Raw genomic sequence first — 12,477 nt, 5'->3', positions numbered from 1 at the left:
TGTTTCTGTGTTTGAACACCCGTACCACCCACGGGTGTGACGCGCCTGGCTCAATCAGATTATGGCAAACCATAATTTGCTGTTGGCGGCTTCACCAAGCTTCTTTCTTATAATAATGAATATACACTGACTACAGTTGTAACTATGCAAAACACAGTGTTATTATCATTCATTTCACTCCTCATGCAGATATGTTTTCTGTAGTGATGTAAAAAATAAAGCAGTATTAAGAATTTATTTTTGTCTCAAATTTTAAATATTTTTAATGTCACTTACATTTGATTTTAATGTTATTTAACTTTATTTTGACGGGTTATCTTGGAGTGTCCAGATTTATATTCTTGTGCATGGAGTCAAGTTTTGAATAGAAAGCACTTAAACTTCATATTTAAAAACAGAAACAAATTGATTAAGATGCACCAGACTGCACATTAACACAGATTAAGTTTTACTGCTCTGGCACCTTTTTGTATGACATTTTAATTATTTATGCCACCCATGTGTCAACTCGAACCATCTCACTGTTTGAAGTCTGCTGCCTTGTAATACTGCGAAAAGGGAAGTAGTCTTAAAGGAAACTGCACTTGAAGGCAGAAGCTCTGCAACCACACACACCCAGTCACAGGACCACAGCTGCACGAAACATACACATTCATTAAATGAAACTTTTGCGAGGCTGATAAGACACACAGGAAGCGCTACAGCAACAATAAGGACCAAAAAAGGAGACTTAAGAAATATTACACACGCGTGCCAGAAAAACCAGAGTAAGAAAAGCAGCATTTGGATCGGGGGGTAAGTGTGTCTTCTGGATTTTTTATTTTCAGAAACACATGAGAATATAAATTTTTTCTGTCTCTGCTCTTCCCTTGGTTTGGACTATTTCAGTAGTGGACTTAATTTCTTGTCTAAATTCCAGGTGAAAAAGTTGTAAAAGCTGTTTTCATAGTGTTAACTGCTCTGCAGCTCACACACATCATGAAGCACACTCATGTCACATGATATACTGCTGACTTGGTATGAGCTTGGAGGTCAATACAGCATCCTTTTAAGCCCTCAGAGCTCCAGTAATGTGCTCTGCTGCTCTCTAGGGCGGGTCACTTTATCTCCCTCTGTCTTGCTCTCATCTCTTTTACATGTAGTGAGCATCTTAGGACACAGAACAATAGGATTCACACACCCAGATTTCTGCAGGACGCTCTGCTGCATACTGTTGTTTTGCTTTTGATTTGAAGATCAGATTTTTAATCAAGAAGAAAATCTGGAGGGGGAAAAATTATTTCTGGTGAGTCAAACAATGTGTTATGTTGAGATTGTTTCAGATCCTGAAGAACATGTTCAGCATCTTTGGGATTGAGCAAATATCTTCTGTTAAATATTTATTTCCTTTCTTGATGTTGATGTTCTGCACAGCTTGGTTTGTGGTTATGAGCTTTAATTAGGATACAGGATGGATAATGGTACAGGCAGAGGGAACCGATTTCAGTCTCTCCATTTACAGCTTTTATTAATAATCAGAATCAGGAACTAAACAAAAATAACCATAACAATAACCAAATAATTTTGTTGAAAACCAAGGTAAATGAATATTACAGCAGCACGTGAACACATCGTGTGGAAGAATGAACACAAGTTTATGTATGAATTTTGAAAATGTGCTCGTTCCAGTTTTTACAGTGAAAGCTAATGTTTTATTTGATATGATATGATGCATCTAAATTGTTGTTAAGAAGTTTGTGTTTCAATAGAAAATGCACTTTACTTCTTGTTTTTCCTCCTGTGCTATATATATATTCCTCTTGTGATGATCATGGAGTCAGTGAGTCATTAATTCCCCATTTTCTTAATGAAAAGGGGAACAAGCAGCCAAAGACGTGGGTTTCCACTGTCCTGAACATGTCCTCCTTGATATCGAACTTACATTCTGCTTCACTGTGATCAACTGAATTCAGCAGGAATATTTTCACTTCTTTACTCAGCGACCCTGTTTTTACATAAGCAACTTAACTGTAAATGATCTGATTATTCTGCAGAGAAGAGGCTTCCAGATCGAGTGCTGTGTGTGTGCTGCTGTCATGGAAATCTCCTTCTAAATAAACTCCTTTGTTAGTTACTGAGGCTGAGACATCACATGTCTGAAAATATGTCTGTGTATAAAGGCCAGTGAGGTGATCCCCTGTGGTAAACATGTTTCAGACGCAGCTTATACAAACACACACAAACTCAGTTACAGTGTGTGTGTGTGTAATCTGAATAACCTTGGAGGGCAGAGAAGATTAGAATAAGCATTTTGTGTAGCATCATTTTTACATTCTGTGGGTGGCTCCCAACTGGTCTACAGAAAGTAAAATTTAATTAAAATGAAATTATAAAAAGATAGATAAATAAAAAAAAGATAGATAAATAAACAAAAGATAGATAAATTATATATATATATATAAATATATATATATATATATATATATATATATATATATATATAGTGCAGGGAGAGGCAGAAAATGGTCTTATTTGAAGCCTCCACCTAATTAATGTTAAAATCTAACAACAACAACAATAGATAGATACATACTTTATTTATCCCCTAGGGGAAATGTGTGTGTCCAGTAGCTCATTATTGATGATGATGATGATAATAATAATAATAATAATAATAATAACAATAATAATAATAATAATGATAAAAACAGTTCATAACAAATGAACAATAATAATTAGATTAGTGCACTTCCTGTGGCTGAGGTGTTGTATAGCCTGATGGCAGCAAGAACAAAGGATCTCCTGAACCTCTCTGTTCTGCAGCACAGTGAGATGAGACGTTTGCTGCAGCTGTAGTTGCTTCTCTGTCCTGCCAGAATGTTGTGGGGAGGATGGTTGGTATTGTCCAAGATGGCCTCCATCTTACATTGCATGCGTCTCTCCACAACAGTCCTGAGTGAGTCCAGACTGCTGCCAAGCACAGACCCAGCCTTTTTTACCATATTGTCCAGTCCCAGCAGACTGCGACATAAAAGACCTCCGAAAGTCCATGACCATCTCCTTGGTCTTGGAGGAGTTCAGAAGGAGGCAGTTCTTTTTGCTCCATTCGCTGAAGGCCATCATCAGATCCCTGTACTCCTCTTCCTGCCTGTTCCTAATATGTGCCACAATAGCTGTGTCATCCGAGTATTTCTGGATGTGGCAGGACTCAGAGTTGTATTTAAAGTCGGCCGTATACAGTGTGAACAGGAACAGAGCCAGAACAGTTCCCTGTGGAGCCCCAGTGCTGCTCATCACTGTCCCTGAGACACAGTTACCCAGTCTTATGTACTGTGGTTGTCCTGTCAGGTAATCTACAATCCAGGATGTGAAGCAGGGATCCACCCCCACCCCTATGTATACTAAAAACAACAATAACAACTGTAATATAAAGTAAAAACAAGAAAATATGAATAAGTGAGTAAGTGTGTGTGTGTGTGTGTGTGTGTGTGTGTGTGTGTGTGTGTGTGTGTTTTATTTGATAATTGGTTCATACACCTGTGTTGACTCCAGTAATAATACATGTCACATGATACATTGACATCAAACACATGCAGATAATCAGATACAGAAGATGTGACGGAGTGTGGTGGTGAGAGTTCGTTGAACTGATTCACCACATACTGTTACAGGTACTGTACGTACCTGTAGCTGATGAATTATCTGATCCACGAACACTTGTGCCATATTTCCATGCAGAGCACTGCAGACAGAGGTGAAGATGAACAAGACAGAAATGTTCGGGTTCTCCCTGGAGACGGACGACAGGACGGAGGAGGAGAAAACGAGGCAAAGAGCAGCAAAGAAGGATTGCCAGGAGGCCCCCAAGGCTCCCATGGACACCGATTACCAGGAGGAAATGGAGGCGACAAAGCCTCAAATCAGATTCAATCTCAACTTCGACAAGTGAGCCTCTCCATGCAATGATAATAATGGTTGCTACATCACAGGTGCTGTCTATGATCAAGCCCCACAGTGTTACTGAATGTGGAGCGTGAAGCTGCTTGACCTGTCGGCTGAATTATCTGTAACCCAGTTATTTTGTTTGTAGAGAGATTCGCGGTGAAGCGCGGGACAACAGCAAGAGAGACAGCAATACGTTCGACATCGTCAGGCTGTTTGAGGCCGCGGCCAGCCGGGACATCAGACAGCTGGACGGCCTGCACCAGTACCTGCACAAAAGCATGAAGAAACTCTCCGACTCCTTATGTGAGTGTGACAAGACCCACAATGCAGCATCTGCACCAAACAGTGAGCTGTTGACCTGTGTGTTAACCCCCTGAGTGTTTGCCCACACCTGCAGATAAGTCCTATGGTAAAACCGCCCTGATGAAGGCTCTGCTGCACATCAAAGACGACAAGAACGAAACTGTGGAGTTATTACTTGACATTTCAGAGAAGCTGGGCGACATTAACGAGTTTGTGAACGCAGCCTACACTGACAGCTATTACAAAGGTAAAGATTTCTGTGAATCTGGGAGACTTTATTTGACCCCGTTCTCTCTTTCTATGAGAATTGCTGCCAGAATAATCTCTAAATTAACTTCCGGCCATAAAAAGAATCTAATTGCAGTAAATGAATATAAAGAAATGTGACTGCTTCTCTGATTTATATTGATGTGTGGCTTCGACAGGCCAGACCGCTCTCCACATAGCCATCGAGAGGAGGAGTCTCTCCTATGTGAGACTGCTGGTCAGTAAAGGAGCCGATGTCCACGCCAAAGCCTGTGGGAAATTCTTCCAGCCACATGACGGACCATACTTTTACTTTGGTGAGTCCGTGCTGCTGCAGAGAGGAGGACTCAGCATCACTCGGAGTGGGAGTTATGGGAACATCTGTGTTGCTGTCACTGCTGGGTTGTTTCTCTGCTTCAGTCAGACTACACAACTAACGTTTTCACCTTTACTTCAAGCATTACTTTCTCATTTGATCTTATTTTTTAATTGTATTTCACAATTTTCCTTCCAAGTAATGTCAATTAGTTTTACACGTTTAGTTATTGCTAATTAAAGAAAAACAAAAGACAGTTCTGCACCACATAGTGAGACACACTAGCTGTATTGATCAGTATTGTACTGATTTAAAGGGGCACTCCAGTGGTTTAGTATTACATCTTAATACAGTGGGGGGGCTGACAAGAGATGGATTAAAACACGAATGATCAAAATCAATCCAGCAGAAGCAGAAATATCCTGATTTTTACTCTGTAGAGTGGTTGAAGCTCCACAAACATCCTACATTTCCCATAATGCATCTCAGTACTGTCTTTCATTAGACCCAACCTGCCTCTTAAATCCCCTCTTCCTCCAAACCCTCACACCCCGAGTTTGTAACACAGATATTTCAAACTTAGATAACCCTGATGACGTCATCTCGTGTTGCCCTCAGGTGAGCTGCCTCTGTCTCTGGCAGCCTGCACCAACCAGGCTGACGTGGTGGACTTCCTGATGGAGAACGAGTACCTGCGAGCAAACGCAGAGCTGGCCGACTCTCAGGGCAACACGGTGCTGCACGCCCTGGTGGTGGTGGCCGACAACTCCGAGGACAACACGGACTTTATCACCAGCATGTACGACCGCATCCTCAAGACCACCGCCCGACTGCATCCCAAGCTGAAGCTGGAGGACATCGAGAACCAGAACAGGCTGACGCCTCTCAAAATGGCTGCCAAGACGGGCAAGATAGCGGTCAGTACAGACACGGCTGGAGTAAAATGCAAAGGGGCCCAGGGGCAAAAATGTAATTGGAGCCTCCAAGCTCCGCTGAGCTGAGGTCTGTTAATTTAAATTTCTTGCACGTTATGATGATAATTAGAAGGATTTTTCAAACCTGTGAATATTAGAAATGATCTGGGCCCCCAGTGGACATTTCACTTTCAACCCTCTGACTTTCATTTCATTGGTCTGCAGCTTTTTTCACACATCCTGAAACGTGAATTCCAAGACATTAGCACCAAACACTTGTCCCGAAAATTCACCGAGTGGGTCTACGGGCCCGTCCACTGCTCCCTGTACGACCTGGCCTCGGTGGACTCGTGCGAGGACAACTCCGTCATGGAGATACTGATCTACGGCAGCGACATTCCCGTGAGTACCGGCATCACGGTCCCGGTCGGAGCAGCTGCTGTTGTCGTTCTGTCCTCAAACGTCTGTTTCTTCCCAGAACCGTCACGAGATGCTTCAGACGGAGCCTCTGAGCCGACTGCTGGAGGAGAAGTGGAAGAAGTTTGCAGGTCGAATGTTTTTCACCAACTTCCTGTTCTACATCATGTACCTGATCATCTTCACCCTTGTGGCCTACAATAAGAAGTCTGGGAAGGTGAGCTGCTGCACACTGAGTGACTGATGTGTGTAGCCATCCCAGGCAGACCTGCAGTGATGTCACTGATGTTTGTTGTCTGCTCCACAGCCGCCGTTTCCCCTCGAACGCACCACCAACGGTTACCTGTATGCTTCAGGCCAGCTCCTGACACTACTGGCAAACTGCTATTTCTTTTTCATAGGGGTACGTGGATGCTCTTGTGTTTTCGATTAAAATCCAACAGCTCTTATCATCACCTTGTGAAAATTGTATTCCACTCATGTGACTGATCAAAAACCTAAAAATCTAAATCCCTAGATAATTGACATGAAGAGGAAGCGCCCGAAGCTGCAGACTTTGCTGATTGATGGATATTATGAGATTCTTTTGTAAGTAGTAAAGCTCTTTTTCTGTTTTTGAGATGTGGTCAAAATTAAAGGTGCCCTGTGGACTTTTCTGAAGTTATGTTTACTTTCAGTGATTGACACCAAAGTGCATCGTGTGAGGTCATTTAAAAAACATTTAAAATCCCTCATTGTTTACACACATGTTTGCTAGTTAGCAGCTTTCTTAGCTCACTTAGGTCCAGTTCAGACCTGATCACACCTGGTATTAACATCCTTCTCAGGTGATCCAGTAACAAGCGATCAGCTCTAACTTCAGTTGTGAACGCACCCAAGACGCATCGAGGACACATTTGATATCAGACCACATTCAGACGTGTGTCCACATTCTTTTAGCGGCATGAATGTGTCCTGGCCACACCGAGGGACCGCCCACTCTACTAACGTCCTCTGATTCGTCCCAACACAGTTTCATAATGAACCCAAAATATTTTACTATTTCAAATGGATAAATCCTGATTTCACTGAAGAGCTGTGAGCAGCGCATTGAGACGCATGTTAACGCAGGTGTGAGCGAGACCTTTGCAGCACTTCTTTGTGCTTTACTGCCATCAACTGTCCATCAGTGAAACAGTGTGAAACCAGCAGCAGGATATAGTATATTGTGTTACTAGTGTGTGCACGTGTGTCTTTAGCTTGATTTCCACTGACAGCAGCCAACCTGGAGATGAGATGTGACACATCAGTTTTAGCAGTTAGCACGGCGGCTAGCGGCTCACTCTCTCTCCACTGCGTCTGTGTGTGTGCTGTGTAAGTGCATGACATCACTCCTTGCTGTTGTGTGTGTCCTCAGTCCGAACAGAGAGACAAACTGTCCGTGGAAAAGGGTCAATCGGCTTTCATTAACCCGTGTTTAAAAAAACCTGCTTATAGCTGCTGATGTTGTGGAAACAGATTATTTCTGTGTCCACAAAAACATTTTAAAAAGTTTCCCTTTAAAATGTTTTAAAACGTCTCTGTGAAAGTGTAGATGGAAAACAACATCAGGAGGAAGTGTGCCAAACTGTATCCTCTGTTTCATCTGGACGTGGTCAGAAATGTGCTCCGTTGCATCTTGACCACACCCAGCAGTGATGTCATGGTGTACTGACACACCATGGAGTACACTTCCACATCACTGCTGACAGCAGAGAAATTAAAATGCTAGAGGTCAGCAAAGACGCGGTTTTCAGAGGGTGCTGAAGTTGCTCTTTGACGATATTCAGCTGGAGTTTCAGGAGTAACTGTCTTCATATAGTAATGTGATCGATGTTTTCAGGGATTAATTTAGATTTTTTAGCCCAAAAGACAGATTCATATAGACGTAGTGCTTATAACAGGTGTTCACCTCTTGGATATGTTCATGTTCATGTTTTATTTTTATACATTAAATCAAAGAGGATTTCATATTTAAATAGAACAGTGCAAACAAGCACAACAGTGAATAATAAGAAGATACAAGACAAGATAAGAAGAAAGATGATACAGAAAATAAAACAGACTGAGAAAAAAGAAAACACACATGTGAAGCCCCCCCCCTTTTCTTGCTTTGATAGAAACGTGACATATAAGACTTAAATATGAGTCTCAATTAAATCCGCAGCTGTTGCCTCAACATGAAAGACATTCATAGACAAACTATATTTATTTATCATGCACTTTTCTTTATAGACATGGTATGTGATCCTCTGTAACAGCTGATTGTGTATTTGTCACTTGAGGCCAAAAATAACATGGACTTGTTTCGAATGTTCCTTTATCTTCATGGTGCAACTACATTAAACCCAGTTACCAGTTTCAATGCTGTGGTCACAATACAGACTCAGCAGAAGTGAGACTTTCCACATACAGGTGTATTTATACTACTAACAGTTAAACACCTCGACGACACACAGGTGATCTCACTTTAACTAATGACGTGACCTCTACAACCAGCAGGCCCCGTTCACAGCAGACATGTTCACTTGTCATAGGAGGAAAGACAAAGGTGTTACAGCGTTAACTATTCAAGTGTCCAGTAAACAATGACCCAACATGATCAATACATTAATTAACTGTATTACTGACACTGACACTGACACATGACTGATGACCTTTTAAAATGCGTTGGCTCGTGTTGTGTAGAACAGACGAGCGTTGTTATAATTCTCTGCTGTTTGCAGTTTCATGCAGGGCGTCCTCTTCCTGTTCTCGGCCGGTCTGTATCTGTGCGGCAGGAAGGAGTACCTCGGCCTCCTGGTGCTGTGTCTCGCTCTCAGCTGGGTGAACCTGCTCTACTTCTCCCGGGGCGACATACACATGGGCATCTACAGTGTCATGATACAGAAGGTATCCACACAGGCTGCGCTGCACCACGGTGAACGCCACGGCGAACGCCGCGGTGAACACGCTCACGCCTGAAGTCTCTTTTCTTTTCTCTGTAGATGATCCTCAGTGACATCCTGCGCTTTCTTTTTGTCTATGTCGTCTTCCTCTTTGGATTTTCAGCAGGTATTGTAATTTTTCTTCTGTAAATGAAAAACACATGATGATTTCTGACTTGCAAATACAACTCACAAAATGATATTATGAAGGTTTTACTTAGCTTTTTATTGATTTGAAAAGTAGCACTATGCTTTTACTAACTTTGAGATAAAAAACAGTATGGCCAACATGCCATGAATGGAGGGTGTAATGTTTACAACCTTCTTCTTCCTGTCTCCTGTCACAGCGGTGGTCAGCCTGCTCATAATGCCTCCTGAGACTAACACCACTGAAACCACTCAAAGTGGGAAAGGACGTTTCTTAATTCCCCTTAACCCTGATGAGGAGTGCCTGAAACCCGGCTTCAGTAACATCTCCTACACCACACTGCAGCTCTTCAAGTTCACCATCGGCATGGGAGACATGGAGTTCACCCAGGACTACGAGTACATTGGAGTTTTCTACGTGCTCCTCATCGGCTACATCATACTCACCTACATCCTGCTGCTCAACATGCTCATCGCCCTCATGAACCGCACCGTGGAGAAGATCACCATGGAGAGCACCAGCATCTGGAAGCTGCAGGTGAGGCACCCCAGAGGTCGTATGAGGTCGTGTCAGCTCCGGGCAGCTGCGGTTTAATGAAGTGCTGTGACTGTTTTCAGAGAGCCATCACCATCATGGACATGGAGAAACGGCTGCCCTGCTGTCTGAGGGGGAGGTTTCGTTGTGGGGTAGAGAAGAAGCTGGGCACTGCTCTCGGAGATGACCATCGCTGGTGTTTCAGGTTTGCTTCCTTCAGCTTCACTGCTCTCACAATCGGTGACTGACGTGTTTCCAGTCTTAACATTTCACTCACAGATGTATATTTCCATTGTAAATGTCCCCACCACAGACAAGCACCCTGAAAGCCCAGCTGCTGCGTGGAAATGAGTATCATTCATTCATTACATTCTCGGCAGTATGCGCAGCTAAAGTTCATGTGAACTGTCTGTACAGCTGCTGGACGGTTCCCCATGAATCCTTTTGACTTCTCCATTAGCACCACCACGAGGTTGACCTTTGTGGTTTTGATGTTTCTGCAACTGTTGCACAGATTACCAAGACATTTAGTACGGACGATTTTGGTGATCCCACTTTTCATCACGTCAAAATCTTTATTTACCATTATACTTTGGTTTGTGACCAACGACGGTCCCATCAGCCTCAGCTGCACTTTTATTTATTTCTAATTAGCAAACTAGGACATGCTAACATGCTAAATTAAGATGGTGAACACTGCAGACATTATACTTGCTGAATATCAGCAAGTTAGTATTGTCATTGTGGAAATGTTAGCATGAGGATAGAAGCACCACAGTCTCACAGAGCTGATAGCATGACTGTGGACTCTTGTTACCCAATGGAGATCCTGTCTGGTCGGGACATTGTGTCAAAACTGTCTTTAACATCGTCATTTTTCATTTTATATAAAACACCATATTATTTCTAGTTGGTTTCGCTGTGGGTAAAGTGTAGTAGTATAAAAGGCCACAGAGTCAGAGGAGATTCAAGCAGATCAGTCTGGCCCTAAAAAACAGAGAAAGGAACATGTCTGCTGTGTTTATGATGGTTGAATACATTTCCAGTAGTTGGAGCTTTTATCAGTGACAAACAGAGGCTCATATAATGATGGCTTACACTATTTATATGTGTACTGCTGAGTAGTTGGTGTTTGTGTTTCCTGTTGATATGAAAGTTGGTGTGAGAGGTTTAGTGCTGGGATGTCATGTGACCCAATGTTTGGGCTGGTGTTTTCAGTTGGTACCACTTCACAATAAGACCACCTTTATAAAGGATTTATAAATAGTTTATAATCAGGTTAACACTTTATAAATCATAAATAAACCATTATTAACAAGTTATAACACAGTTTTCATACATTGATGCAGGCTCAATATTTGGCAACATCAAGTTAATGCTTATTACTCATCAATCTGACTAATGAGTTACTACCATTTATAACTGGTACCAGGAGCCTTATAGCAGCAAAAAGAAACTTCAGCAACTAATAATAATAAAGCAGAAACAAAAGTTTAGGCTTGAAGATTTACCAGAAGATGCAGCTGTGTGAGCAGGATCGATCGAGGTGCAGTGTACTGTTCTTCACTAATTTGCCTTTGCTGACAGCTGATTGATGTGTCACACAGCAGACAGTAATTGGAGCATGTGTCTCTTCTTGTCGTCTCAGAGTGGAGGAAGTCAACTGGAACAAATGGAACATCAACCTGGGCAAAATCGATGAGGATCCCGGCTGCTGGAATCGTGTACAACAGCCTACCTCAGACACCCCGCCGAACAGAATGAACAGAGGTGAACGAACATGTTTGCAGACTCAAAAGTTTCCGGATTAGAAAAAGTCTTTTTAGGCTTTTTCTCTGCGACGGGAGAAGTAAACCACCTCCAGTAACATTTCCTCCTTCTTCCACAGGGAGGAGCTGGAGAGGCTTCTTCACGGAGGGCAGCCAGCGGCGGCAGCAGACACACCAGTCCACAGAGATGGGTCTACTGAGCAACACACAGGCCTAAAGAGACAAAAGAGAGCCTCACTCTGGCTGCTCAGCCTGACTGACCTGAGCAACACGGCATTAAAACCTCAAGACATTATTCACTTTCAGTTCCTCAAGAAATTTTTACTGCCAAACGGGTGAACTGCCTCTCTGACTGACTGATACTCCAGTTGTCAGCTTGGTTTTAAATTTAATCTTGGAGGGGTGATATTTCACTGACATGAAGAGTGATGAGGAAGCTGCAGTAGGTATTTATCTGACTGACAAAATGGTGTTAAGAAGTAGAACTTATCAATGCTGGAAGCTGCAACATGTGCTGCTTAAATACCATGTGTTTGAAACACATTAACCATTTCATCCAAAGGTCGCCGCACATACTGTTTCTGCCAGCACCTGAACACGACACACATCCTCTCTGCAAAGAAGGCCACAACCTGCCGGCACCTATGGCATCGCTCAAAATCCTCCGTGGAGTAATACTGATCAGGAAGGTGCTGATCCTGCCCCCCCGCTGCGTGCCCTTTATACGAGTCCCATTTTCATCACAGCCAGACAAGCTAAATCTACTGCAGCCAGATAGTCCTGCGGATTTCACAGCTTGCTTTGTCTACTTGTCTCCCTGTTTCTATTTGGCAGAGGTAGGCTCGGATAAACGGCATGACAGCACAGCAATTGGTGCAATCACCACCTTCAGCACTAGCTGTCGCAGTTACAAATTATATGTGGTTTGGACGGGCCTTGGCCTCGGACTGTTCAGCCACTG

At 42.8% G+C, this 12,477-nt stretch overlaps 1 protein-coding gene across 2 annotated transcripts; it reads left to right on the top strand.

Annotated features, from left to right (window-relative positions):
• Positions 1–609: 609 nt before the first annotated feature.
• On the top strand, positions 610–12,470 carry trpv1 (transient receptor potential cation channel, subfamily V, member 1). 2 transcript variants are annotated; one of them, XM_056397160.1, is made up of 16 exons: positions 610–795; positions 3,718–3,924; positions 4,070–4,227; positions 4,322–4,474; positions 4,653–4,790; positions 5,408–5,706; positions 5,929–6,105; positions 6,182–6,337; positions 6,428–6,523; positions 6,638–6,708; positions 8,865–9,030; positions 9,126–9,192; positions 9,413–9,750; positions 9,831–9,952; positions 11,396–11,517; positions 11,636–12,470. In XM_056397160.1, exons 2-16 carry the CDS (start codon positions 3,740–3,742, stop codon positions 11,731–11,733), a joined length of 2,346 nt encoding a protein of 781 aa, XP_056253135.1. In that variant the 5' UTR covers positions 610–795; positions 3,718–3,739; the 3' UTR covers positions 11,734–12,470. The 2 variants fall into 2 exon arrangements, with proteins under 2 accessions (XP_056253135.1, XP_056253136.1); XM_056397161.1 differs by lacking the exon at positions 610–795 and adding an exon at positions 950–1,285.
• Positions 12,471–12,477: the final 7 nt, after the last annotated feature.

Source organism: Seriola aureovittata, chromosome 15, assembly GCF_021018895.1.
Source record: "Seriola aureovittata isolate HTS-2021-v1 ecotype China chromosome 15, ASM2101889v1, whole genome shotgun sequence".
In the NCBI taxonomy this organism is placed as follows: Eukaryota; Metazoa; Chordata; class Actinopteri; order Carangiformes; family Carangidae; genus Seriola; species Seriola aureovittata.
Note: the sequence above shows the minus strand (reverse complement) of the source record. Positions and strands in the feature narration are given on the sequence as shown.